The 12730-nt window shown below is 47.6% G+C and overlaps 1 protein-coding gene across 2 annotated transcripts in view; it reads left to right on the top strand.

Annotated features, from left to right (window-relative positions):
* Positions 1 to 8274, top strand: part of SYT17 (synaptotagmin 17) — a 114090-nt gene extending 105816 nt beyond the window's left edge. For both annotated transcript variants that reach the window (XM_060122916.1, XM_060122915.1), the window contains one exon: positions 6917 to 8274. In XM_060122916.1, coding sequence (XP_059978899.1) covers positions 6917 to 7113 — 197 coding nt within the window. In that variant the 3' untranslated portion in view covers positions 7114 to 8274. The remainder of the gene's footprint in view (positions 1 to 6916) is intronic.
* Positions 8275 to 12730: the final 4456 nt, after the last annotated feature.

The raw sequence follows: 12730 nt of genomic DNA, 5'->3' as shown, positions 1-12730 counted from the left end.
CAGAAGCAGACAGATATTGATGTCAAAATATGGGCTCTTTTTACACGGATGCTGAAATAAGATATGGAGACAGAGTTTTGGAGGAGAAAGAGCTTTATTCTTTGCTGGACAGAAAGGGAACACAGCAGGCTAGCGCCTCAAGAACTGTGCCCCCCTCTTCAGGGAATTAGGAGAGGTCTTTTCTCTTTCCCCTCCTTGGGATGTATATCGAAGTGTGCATTTCTCTTCGACATTTTATTTATTTGGTTGCTCTGGGTCTTAGTTGCGGCAGGCAGGCTCCCTAGTTGTGGCATGGGAACTCTCAGTTGTGGCATGCATGTGGGATCTAGTTCCCTGACCAGGGATCGAACCCTGGGCCCCCTGCATTGGGAGCACGGAATCTTAACCACTGTGCCACCAGTGGAGTCCCAGGAGAGGTCTTGTAGTCTGAGGTCTGGGATAGATGATAAGGATCAAAGCAGTGACAGCCTTATATTCTTTTTTTTTTTTTTGCAAAAAGTTAAAACAGTCACAGCTGGCATCAGGCAGCCCAGTAATTAGGTCTGTTCATCTGTGGGTTATAGCTGGTGACCTTTCTGAAATGAAGAATGCTACAAGGGGTAAATTGTTACAAGGGAGTGTAGGGGATGTAAAGACTAGGTGCAGGATGTAATTCACATGAGTCAGAGAGTGTTTAAGGAGTTAGCTTTGTGAAGGACAAGTAACAGTTAGAGTAAAACTAGGATTGCTTAACTCTTTCGGGCCAGTTTATGTTGTTTCCCTAGCCTACCCATTGTTCCTTTATTTTCCTTGTTTGTCAGAAAAGAAAAAAACCTCATTTCTATTTTTGCTGCAACATGACAAGGAGGCAGGGGCTTGTACATGGTTTCAATATGTTGGTAATTCTTTAGAGATAAATTTCAGAAAGTAGAGTATGTCAGGTGTGTCCACGCCCCGTCTGAGGATAGAACTGGACTTCAGTGACTCACTGGCCCACACGGAGGGTGATCCTTGGAGACTGTAGCCATCAGGGTGCATGAAGTTTGTCGAGGTTAGAGAGAGAACAGTGTGACAGGGCACAGAGCACGTTCCTGGCACGCCTGGTGCTGTACTCTGATCACTGGGGGAGGGGCACTAAAGGGGTTTTGTGTGAGTAAATTTTCTACTCGCCAAGCGCGTTCCCCTTAAACTTTAAAAAAGGCTTTATGGACTTCCCTGATGACACAGTGGTTAAGAATCCACCTGCCAATGCAGGGGACGCAGATTTGAGCCCTGGTCCAGGAAGATCCCACATGCTGCGGAGCAACTAATTCCGTGCGCCGCAACTACTGAACCTGCGCTCTAGAGCCCGTGTGCCACAACTACTGAAGCCTGTGTACCTAGAGCCTGTGCTCCGCAACAGGAGAAGCCACGACAATAAGAAGCTCGCACACCGCAACGAAGAGTAGCCCCCGCTCGTCACAACTAGAGAAAGCCAGCGGACAGCAACGAAGACCCAACGCAGCCAAAAATAAATAAATAAATTTATTATTTTTTTAAAAAGGCTTTAAAGTTTTAACTGTTTGATAGAAAACTGTTTGTACTTCCTTTGACCCATTAACCAGGACGTTGAGCTTTCTTACCGATTCAGAATCTTAATTATAAAAATAAATGATCACACAGTGAATTTCCCCGGGCTCTATGAAGGAGAAAAGGGTTGTTTGCCCCTTCACCAAATAGCCCTGGTTCTGTTGTACTTTTTTAAGTTCTGGTATCTGTCTGGTAGTCACAATCTACCAGATTAATTTAAATTACTCCAGATGGGGAAACCACATGACCAAGCTTATTTGAATTATGTCTAAAGCCATGAAGAGTAAATAGGGTCTAAGAGGAAATGCGAGGCGCCCTCTTCACAGGTTTTGTGCATGGACTTTGTGACATCTATGCCTTTTTTTTTTAATTGAAGTATAGTTAATTTACAATGTTGTATTAGTTTCAAGTGTACAGCCACGTGATTCAGTTATACATACACACACACACACACACACACACACACACACACACATACATTCTTTTTCAGATTCTTTTCCATTATGGGTTATTACAAGATATTGAGCACAGTTCCCTGTGCTATACCGTAGGTCCTTGCTGACATCTATGCCTTTTCGTCACTCTCTGGTTTGTAAAGGTTGTTTTGAAGTTCCCTCCAGATAATGAGGGTAAATTAGAGCCTGTACATTTTGCAGGTGTATACTGTTGACTGCAGTAAGACGAGTCCCCCATAACAGCCAGTGGGGATATTTGGGGTGCCTCACAACAAAATTCCTAGACGTTATTGTTTCTAAAGAGGAGAAATGTAGGGATCTAGTTATGAGGAATTTGCTTCCTTTACAGGTTTTTTGCTGCAAATACTGCGAGTGTCTCACCCGCTTACTCAGTGACTTGGCTTCCCTATCTACAAAGTGGAGTGGTCAGGGGTATCTGGTCTCCTGTCTCTGAGCCGCTTTCTGGATTCAATAAATATCCAGTCTTAATTCCCTATTCTCACACTCCCTAGCATTTACAGTGATGGCAAATCTTGATACTCTCCCAGGCAAATTTTATGATAGAAGTCATTAGTTTTATTCAGCTTGTTATAATTTGCATTTTAAATGTATGTTTTTTAAAAGACTGTTAAGATTGCCATAACTTTACCCAGTGATTTGCGAGTCCCAAAGCCTGCCAATTAGGTCAGATGGCCATAGCAGCAACTGCTTCCCATCAGAAGGGCTGAATCACTGAGGAGCGACCACCTTTCAAGTGCTGAGTGATTTACCAAGCCAAGTTACTTTGCACCTTGGGATAAGGAACGTAGGCTATCAGATTTCCATTCATCCTTCTGCCTCTTCTGGTAATTTCGATGTTGATTCTCTAATATGAACTTATTTTTTCCTTTGTTTTCTTTCCAAAATAATATATTCTAGTAAGAAGTTCAAACTGTACATACTTATATAATAATTAGAAAAAGTGTCAAGTTCTCTGTTTCCTCTCTCTAGAGAGAGCTACTCTTAACAATTTTGTGAATATTCTTCCAGATACTATTTTCTATTCTATATGTTAACATTTTCTTAAGCAAAAAGAGATTGTGTTTACATATACTGTTTTGCAACTTGATTTTGTCTCCTAGCAATATGTCTTGGAGATGTTTCCATCTTGTATATATAGGTCTGTCTCATTTTTTACCATGGTTCTGGTTTCCATGGTGTTGTCACATCAGAAATTATTTAATTAGTCCTCTTGGGCTTCCCTGGTGGCGCAGTGGTTGAGAGTCCGCCTGCCGATGCAGGGGACACGGGTTCGTGCCCCGGTCCGGGAGGATCCCACATGCCGCAGAGCGGCTGGGCCCGTGAGCCATGGCCGCTGAGCCTGCGCGTCCGGAGCCTGTGCTCCGCAACGGGAGAGGCCACAACAGTGAGAGGCCCGCGTACCGCAATAGAAGAAAACTCATAATTAGTCCTCTCCAGTCTTAGTTTGGGTGCTCCCAAATCTGGTCCTAAGACAAGGACGTGGGTGCAAGCAGGCTACTAGGAAGGTGATCCCAGGAAACACCAACAAGAGGCTGGGGAAGTGAGACCAGGAAGGGAGGCAGGCCAATCAAGGACGATTTTTTTCTTAATTTATTTAATTAATTTACTTATTTATTTATTTTTGGCTGTGTTGGGTCTTTGTTGATGTGCACGGGCTTTCTCTAGCTGTGGCGAGCGGGGGCTACTCTTCATTGTGGTGTGTGGGCGTCTCATTGTTGTGACTTCTCTTGTTGCGGAGCACAGGCTCTAGGCACGCGGGCTTCAGGAGTTGTGGCACACGGGCTCAGTAGTTGTGGCTCGCGGGCTCTAGAGCGCAGGCTCAGCAGTTGTGGCGCACGGACTTAGTTACTCCGCGGCACGTGGGATCTTCCCGGACCAGGGCTTGAACCCGTGTCCCCTGCATTGGCAGGCGGATTCTTAACCACTGCGCCACCAGGGAAGCCCCCAGTCGAGGACGATTGATGCGTGGGTACCTGCAGCTCGGGAGGGCCCCAGGACCACCGTCAGGTTCAGTGATTCTCTAGAAGGGCTCACAGAACTCAGAAAAGCTGTTATACTCCTGGTTATGGTTTATTGAAGTGAAAGGATACAGACCCAAATCAGCAGAAGGCAGAGTCCAGGAGAGACCGGCCGTGAGTTTCCAGTTGTGTATGGACAGCACGTAATTCTCCCAGTAATGATGTGTGGCAGCGTGCTCGGAGGATCACCAACCAGGGAAGAGCACTGAGGCCTTGGTGTCTAGGATTTGGATTGACGCTAGTCCCCAGCCTTTTCAGAGGTCAAGTTTCTACTGAGTGGTCCAAGGCCCCACCGAAAGTCACATCGTCGGCATACACTGGCACGTCCCCCGCAGAGAGCCCGGGCGCTCATGGTACGATGCCAGCAACAGAAGCTATGGGTAGCCTCTGGGGTGGGCTGAGGGGGCAGGCAGGGTACCAGCAAGCCTCAGCCACACTTCGTCGTGAAGTGTTTTTGTTATTTCCATTCTTCATTCTCACAAATGATGTTCTAGAGCAGGGGTTGGTGAACTTCTTTGTAAAGGGCCAGCTAGCAAAGATTTTCAGCTTTGCGGGCCACACAGTCTCTGCTGCAGCTACTCAACTCTGCTGCTGTAGCACAAAAGCAGCTGCGGGCATTATGTAAATAAATGGGTTTGACTGGGTTCCAGTAAAACTTTATTTACAAAAAACCGGTACAGACCAGATTTAGCTTGAGGGCTCTAATTTGCCAACCCCTGCTACAGTGGATAATTCTTGGGTGTTTATCTTTGTCCATTTGTGCAGATAATTCTATGGGACAGATCCCTAGAAGTAGAATTGCTGGATCTGGAGTAATGACATTCTTATTCTGAGCAGATACTGTGAACCTCCCCCAAAAGTTGAACGTGCTTCCTCTTTCACCAACAGTGCCTGAGAACCTTTGAGATTTCCTTTCTTAGGACCACTTGCCAAGGAAGCAAAACCTACACCTATTGACTAGGATGTTTGTGCATTTTCATTCTTGAGCTTTGGAGAGGCAGAGGAAGACGGAACATTTTGCCCCCAGGAAAGAAAACCAAATGGGGCCTGAAATGGTCTCCTAATGTCTTACTTTAGATTTGAGGCCCACGGGGAAGGGGACTCTGGTGACTTGTTTTCATTTGGTGAAAATTAAACCTTACATTGCCCACTAGGTGTAGTTCAAGAGTCCTGAATGTTACCTATTCAAAAAAGATTTTTTTTTTTTTAAGATGCATCAGAGAGCTTCTCAGCAATTTCCTTTATTAAGCAAAGATTCTTTTCCTAATTTTTCTCTTCCGTAAGGGGTTTTCATATAAATAAGGTCTACCTATGCATAGTGAACACTTTACCAAATGTACAAAAAATATACATGGTCCAATTTTTGTTCATGGAGCTGACAGGTACGGGACACTCTTGATGGAGATGGCACAGCGTTTCACGTAGCCTGGTTCACTCTACGTCTTTTTTGGGTTTAAAGACAATGGATGGGATTTTTGTTTTTGTTTTTCCACTTTTCTTTTTTTCCCCATATTTTTACGTTTGGAATTCTTTTTTTTTTTTTTTTTTTTCCTCCCGTTGCGGAGCACAGGCTCCAGACACACAAGCTCAGTGGCCATGGCTCACGGGCCCAGCCGCTCCGCGGCATGTGGGATCTTCCCGGACCGGGGCACGAACCCGCGTCCCCTGCATCGGCAGGCGGACTCTCAACCACTGCGCCACCAGGGAAGCCCCCGTTTGGAATTCTTGATGTGAGCCCCACAGGGGGAAACAGATTTGTTAGCATTCAAGCTCTGTTTTGGGCTGCATATTTTAGCTGGTTGGTTTGATAATGGGCATCCCTCCTGGGATCCAGCCTGCCTGTGCTCTGCTCACGCTGGGTGAATTTGTGATGGTCCCCTTTCTGTAGTCTTTCATTTGTAACACACAGCCTGCTTCCCCGTTAGTGAGATGGCATGCCTGGACTACCCACATGCAGATAAGGAATTAGGCAGAACTCGGCTGGAAAGATAAATCAAGCTAACTATCTCATTAGGCTTGAAAGACACAAATTAAGCTTGCATGGGAATTAGCAGCCTTCCAAAGAGACATGCAGTGCAACAAGGGGAGGAGAAATTGCTGGAGCCCTTTCTCTCAGGAAACTTGCCTCTGTTGCCTAAGTCCCTTTTGTAAAAGGTCAAGAGGTAGAAATTGAGGATCGAAAGAGCAGTGTCGTGTTTATTGAGCACTTACTGAGTGCCAGGCACAGTGTGCATTATCTCACTGAAAGCTCTCAAAGTACTGTTAAGATTCCTGTGTAACCGAGGAGGAAACTGAGTGCCAGAGGGGCTCCTTTGCTTGTCTCAGGGTCTCGGAGCTGTAGAATGACAGAGCCAGGATTCACCTAGGATGTCTGGCCCCATGGCCCAGTGGTTCTTATCTGGGATGAATTGACCCCCTGGGGATACCAGGCCATGTTTGGAGACTCAGGGGTTGTGACGGCTGGGGGCGGTGGGTGCTACTGGGATCTGGTGGGTAGAAGCCTGAGGTGCTGCTGGACATCCTACAGTGCACAGGATGCCCCACAAAGAATTATCCAGGCCCCAGTGTCAACAGTGCCGGGCTTGAGAAGCCTGGTTTAAGTGCTCAGCTGGACTCCAGTGGTGGCTGGCAGTTCCACCAGGACTGTCCGGCTGTAGTGCCCTGAGGACGGTGTGGTGAGTCTATGAGTCAGAAGCTTAAATGTGCAGCCAAGGGCCTCGTGGGAGGATGATGAGGGAATCAGGGAATTCTCATGGTTAAAAGTGTCCTGAGAACAAGGACCTCGCCTCTGCAGTCGAGGAGTATGGAGACTAACGCCTCTGTCTTGCTCCTGCCTCCCGTCCCGCCCCCTCCTCCTCTCGCCCCTCTGGCTAGTGTTCGGCCACAACATGAAGAGCAGCAACGACTTCATCGGGAGGATCGTCATTGGCCAGTACTCTTCGGGCCCCTCAGAATCCAACCACTGGCGGCGGATGCTCAGTGCCCACCGCACGGCCGTGGAGCAGTGGCACAGCCTGCGGTCCCGGGCTGAGTGTGACCGTGTGTCCCCTGCCTCGCTGGAGGTGACCTGAGGGCTGCGGGGAAGGCAGCTTTCATTTGTGAAAAAAGGAAGAAAACTTAGGACAAAAAATATGCCATATATGTATACTATGACATCCACATCTGCACACACCCTCCTCACCACACACACAGCTCCTCTCAGAACTGAAAGGAAGCTGACTCTTGATCACAAACTGGCCGCCCTCAAGGAGCGAGGCCTGCGAACTTGCCAGAATTCCCATGCATAGGTCACGAGCTGAGTGGGCTCTGCTCTGAGACTTACGGGCAGTGCTTGCTCTCGTGGATCCCCCTGCCCCAAAATGCACTTTCAACCTCAGGCCAGAGAAAGGGCCTCCCCAAAGGTGCCAGCCTCCATTGAGACAGAATTTTGCAAGAGTTTGGCCAGTGTTGGGAGGCCTGACCCCCATATGCCCAACATGCACACCCACTGGGTGACTTCTGAATGGGCTGCTGTTCCTAGGGGTTCTTCAAACCTGGTACCTTTCCCCAAAAGTGTTAAGTACTCTGTCTTCTCTTTAGTGGATGTGATAAATAGATTAGACTATTTGGAGAAACAAACAAACGGCAACAAAAAATATTCCAGTGTAAGAAGGCGCTCCTGGCTTCATTGAACTCGTCCTTGTGGTAGCTTTTCTTCTGGGGACTCCCTGCGGGTATGTATGTGGATGTGCCCTCAGGTGAGCACGTGTGTGTGCCTGTGTGTCCCCTTAGTGAGCAAGGTGCTGGGCCGGGACCTCAGTCCTGAGTACTCCCTTCTCTCTGCCTCGCCCGTCAGTGAAGTTTCACCCAGCGCCCTCCTGTCTGTGAAGACCCCACCTTCAGTAACAGTAGCGTGTGTGTAAGTCAAGTAAATAAAATACGATAGAGCAGAAGTAACGTTTTTTGACCGAATCATGGCGACTGCGACTCACAGAAGACCGGCAAAGGACAGTTACAGGGAATAAGATGGCCACCACGGCTGCTGCACGCCCCCATCCAAGACGATACCCCTCCTCGTCACACCCTGAGGATCGCTCTGTGTTTGTGTGTGAACCAAAGTCATCTCTCTCGTGCTAAGAAATTAGTGTAGTTAGAATAGATCTCTCTCTCTGTTGGATGCTTCTGTATCTTTTCCCACAGCCTATTGTCTGGTATAATGGGGAGCTATTTATTGACATTAAAGATTATCTATTTGTGCCACGCATTTGAGTTATCTTTTTCTTCGTGAACATGGGCATGGAGGGTAGGAGGGTGTTTCAGTTCCTACCACTGTGTAACACGTCATCCCAGCGGCGCAGAGCACTGGTATTTATTATGCTCACAGATTTTGTGGCTGCAAAATTGAGACCAGACACAGGGATGGCTTGTCTCTGTCCCATGAGACCTACGGCCTCAGCTGGAAGGCTCGAGGGCCACAGCGGGTATAACCAGACAACCGGTCACGCTGGACATTGTTGGTAAGATGAGTGTGTGGTCTGGGAAGGAAGAACAGTCGAAACGTTAAGATATATTCATCTGACGACTGACAGGAGAACCCGTGCAAAGAGAAGACGAGGATTTATGTTAGGTCCCTCCCATTGCAAGCAACAGGACATTAACACAAAATAGTTTAAGCAACGAAGGAAGTCCTGGCTTCAGGCATAGCTGGATCCAGGGCCTCAGATGAAGTGATCAGGGCTTTGTTGATCGTGCTGTCTCTTGGACAGGCTCTCCCCATTTGGTGAGCGTCATGGATACCAGCAGCTTAAGTTCCAGCTCATACTTATCATCAAGACCCAGCTTAAACTACCACTTCCTGATTTTCCAAGACAGAAATGACAGCTGCTTCCTGTCCTCCCCACCAGAAGCTTATATTTCTATTTAACTCTTGGGGCCTTACTGTGTGCTAAGCCCAATACCTGCACAGTCTTGTTCAGTTCTCACAACAACCTTTTGACGAAGAAGCTGTTATTATCCGCATTTTCCAGGGGAGGGAAGTAACGCTTTTTTCTATAAAACTATTTGCTTGTTCAGGGCAAGAGCCATGGCTACTTAGCTTTCTATTGGCCATGCCCAATAAAAGGGGCTTGACCTAGGTAACCCCCTGTGGACTGAGATGGCTTCACCCCTTCTGGCCACATTGGGCATTGCAGGGTCCCCTCGTAGGTCCCACTGGTGTCTCTCACTCTGGAGTGGAGATGGCATGAAGGTCAAGGGGGAAAGGCTGGGAGGTTGAGTTAGGTTATGTTTGTTAGGAGACAAAAGGAGAAACTTTTCCCTCTCTATAAAATGGCTTCCTTCCTGTGGTTGTATAGAAGAGGATAAAAATATGAGAGAACAAACAGAATGAGGAAAGACAGAAACAGGACAGGCATTCAGGACCAGAGATGAGGTTATACGGTGATTGGGCCCGTGGGCTTTGGAGCCAGAGGCCATGGTTCAAACCCCAGGCCCAGCACACCCTACCTGTGCCCTCACACAAGCCGCGGAGCTGCTCTGGGCCTCAGTTTCCTCATTACCTTACATTGGGCACTTCAGAAGCCGACGTTGAGGCAAGGACTCGGCTGCCAGTGGTTCATTTGGGAGGTGAGCCCAGGGAGCATAAATGGAAGGATAAGTCAGGGGGAGGAGAAAGGCAAAGGCTGCTTTAACTGGCATTGTGGGCAGCTGGGGCTCAGTCGTGCTGGGGACCCACGTAGAATACGCTTGAGAATGATCGTTATGGGGAAGCTGGACTATTTAACTACTGCGCCTCGTCTCTCAGAGCCTGAGGGTACAGCCCCGGAGGCGTCCAGTGATTGGCAATTTAGGACTGTCCTGTGTGGGCTGAGCCAGCTTGGGTAGCCCCGAGAACTCCCCGGGCAGAGGATGAGGGGCATGTGCCTGAGCAAGTGAGCTGTCCCTCTGCATGGCCCAGCCCACCTCAGCATCGGGGGAACTCGGGTGGCCGAGGGCTGGGAGTGGGGCATCCCCAGCATCTGCTCCCCGGGTTTACAATAACCACAGGGCTGACTAGGCACCGTGCCAAGTGCTAAGCATCTCATTTAGTCCTCATGCAGCACCCCACGTGAGAGGTGTTCTTATTCCTCTTTTATAAATGAGGAAGCCGAGGTTTCCTGGGATTGAGTGGCAAGCGAGCATTAGAGCTAGAATGCCAGCCCAGGCCCAGCTGACTCTAGAGCCTGGTATGGGCTAAACTGTATCTCCCCCCAGACTCACATACTTCATGAAGCCTTAACCCCCAGTACCTCAGCGTGTGACTGTATTGGGAGGTAGGCTCCTTAAAGGCAATTAAGATTAAATGAGGTCATCAGGATGGGCCCTAATTCAATACGACTGGTGTCCTTATATTAAGGGGAAATTAGGACACAGAGACAGACACACAGAGGGAAGACGGCATCTACAAGCAAGGAGGGAGGCCTGGAGACCCAGGCCAAGGAGAGCTGCTTCCTTCCCAGCCTCAGAAGGAAGCAACTCTGCCAACACCTGGACTTCAGACTTCCGGCCTCCAGAACTATGAGGCTATGAAGCTCTGTTATTTAAGCCACCCAGTTTGTGGTCCTTTGCTACGGCAGCCCTAACAAACTCATATAGAGCTGGTGTGGCTGACCGCTCTGCTGGGCTGTTTCATCTGAAAATAGGATGACCGTTCTTACCCCATAGGGTTGTATGTGACATGAGGGTTAGCCGGGATAAATGCCTGCAAAGGCTTAACACACAGCACTTGATGGCTATTCCTACTGGGCACACATCAGGCAATGTTTGCTGAGTGACTGGAGAGAACAGCAGAAGCACGGATGTCAGAGCCATCCACGTCTCCAAGGATAGTTTGTCAGGAGACGAGGGAAATGTGTTGAAAGGTGAAGAAATGACTTGGTTTCTATAGAAACCTGGACCCCAGGTGCCTTATTGTGGGCCACCTGCCCGGTTTAATTAGCATCCTCCTTCTCCTCGGCCAGGAGGTGAGAAAGGAGATGCATGGGCCACCTACACACCCTCTGGGGTGCGGGGACCTGAGTTCAAAGGAAGGAGGTAGAGGAGAAGCTGTGGTGTCAAGTTTTAAATCTGCATCGATTTTCCCAGGGCCCATCTTGAGCTGTCTCATCTCTGGGGACTCCAGATCCCCTCAGGACTCCAGTCTACCCCTGGGACTTGACAGAAGCTATGACCTCTGCCCAGCCCTGCCCAGATGTGCTGGTTCCCAGGGCACCAGGAACAGCTGTTTTGGGTACTGATACTTTACTCCCAGAAAGCTGGGAATCACTGCAGGGAAAGAGGAAGAGTTCCTTTCCTTTCTGGGTGGCCTGTCTTCCACCGCCAGTGGGATACCTTTTCTTTTTTCATGGTCAAAAATACCATTTAAAAGAATCCAGGAATGAGCACCACTAAGTAAAAATTTTAAACTTATGTCTAGAAAAGAGACTGGAAGACATTGCCCTGAAGGTTGCAGGGGTTAACTTTTGGGAAGTGGTTTTGCTTCTCAATTTTATACCTTCCTATTGAGTTTTTTTGAAGGTTCCATAGTGATGTAATGGTAGTTAACATATATTGAGCATTTATGGGTCAGGCATTGTTCTAAGCACTTGTATGAGGAAAAGTATTGATTTGTCCCCATTTTTCGGATGAGGAAACTGAAGCTAAGATGGATTAAATAATCAGTGTGTGGTCACACAGAAGCAGGTCTGGAATTTGAACATAGATACAGATGTGCCTGGATTGAAAGGCATGAAATAAACTAGCCTCTATTGTCCCTTTTATGATGGTGGTGAGGGGAGGGGAACTTTGTTTTACTTACTGGTAAATAAATGACAATTTTAAAAAGCTAAGAAACTAAAGGAGATAGATAAATAGGCAGACAGATGATAAGAAGAAAGAAATAGATCTTCACCAAACCCCCAGGCCACCATGAGCACAGTGTGTGTATGCGTGTGTGTACGCATGGGCCCGGGTGGGGGCGGGGGGAGAGTAATGTCTTTAAGAACCCAGAAAATACATACTGTGTTACAGAGAGACCTCTACAACCTCCAAATGGCAGCAAAGATCCTATTTGTTAAGTGAATAAATTGTCTATTTCCTAGCCAGTAAACTTGAGGTCTAGAGCAAGGGGTGGCAAGCTATGGCCCGTGCGCCAAATCCAGCCCACTGCTCGTTTTTGTAAATAAAGTTTTATTGGAACCTGGCCAGACCCATTCCTAAAGTCTTTCACAGAGTTGTGACAGAGACCATGCGGCCTGCAAAGCCACTACTATCTGGCTCTTTACAGAAAAAAATTTAAAGTTACTGCTATGTGGGATGAATGAGTCTGGAGATGTAAGGTACAGCATAATGATTGTAGTTCATCACGCTGTACTGAACACTGGAAATTTCCTAAGCAGTAGATTTCAGGGGCACTCACCACACACAAAAGGTAACCCTGTGAGGAGATAATATGTTAATTAGTTTGACTGTGGTATCATTTCACTATATGTATGTATATCACATCATCATGTTGTACGCCTTAAATACAAACTATTTTTTTAAAAAATAGAATTTTTTAGAAACTTTGCCTACCCCCGTCTAGAGCAATGCTTCATAACATTAATGTACATAGGACTCCCTGGGGATCTAGTCAAAATGCAGATTCCGATTCAGCAGGCTTGGGGTGGGGCCTGAGGTTCTGCATTTTTAATG

The sequence above is a fragment of the Lagenorhynchus albirostris genome, chromosome 15 (assembly GCF_949774975.1).
Source record: "Lagenorhynchus albirostris chromosome 15, mLagAlb1.1, whole genome shotgun sequence".
NCBI lineage: Eukaryota > Metazoa > Chordata > Mammalia > Artiodactyla > Delphinidae > Lagenorhynchus > Lagenorhynchus albirostris.
Note: the sequence above shows the minus strand (reverse complement) of the source record. Positions and strands in the feature narration are given on the sequence as shown.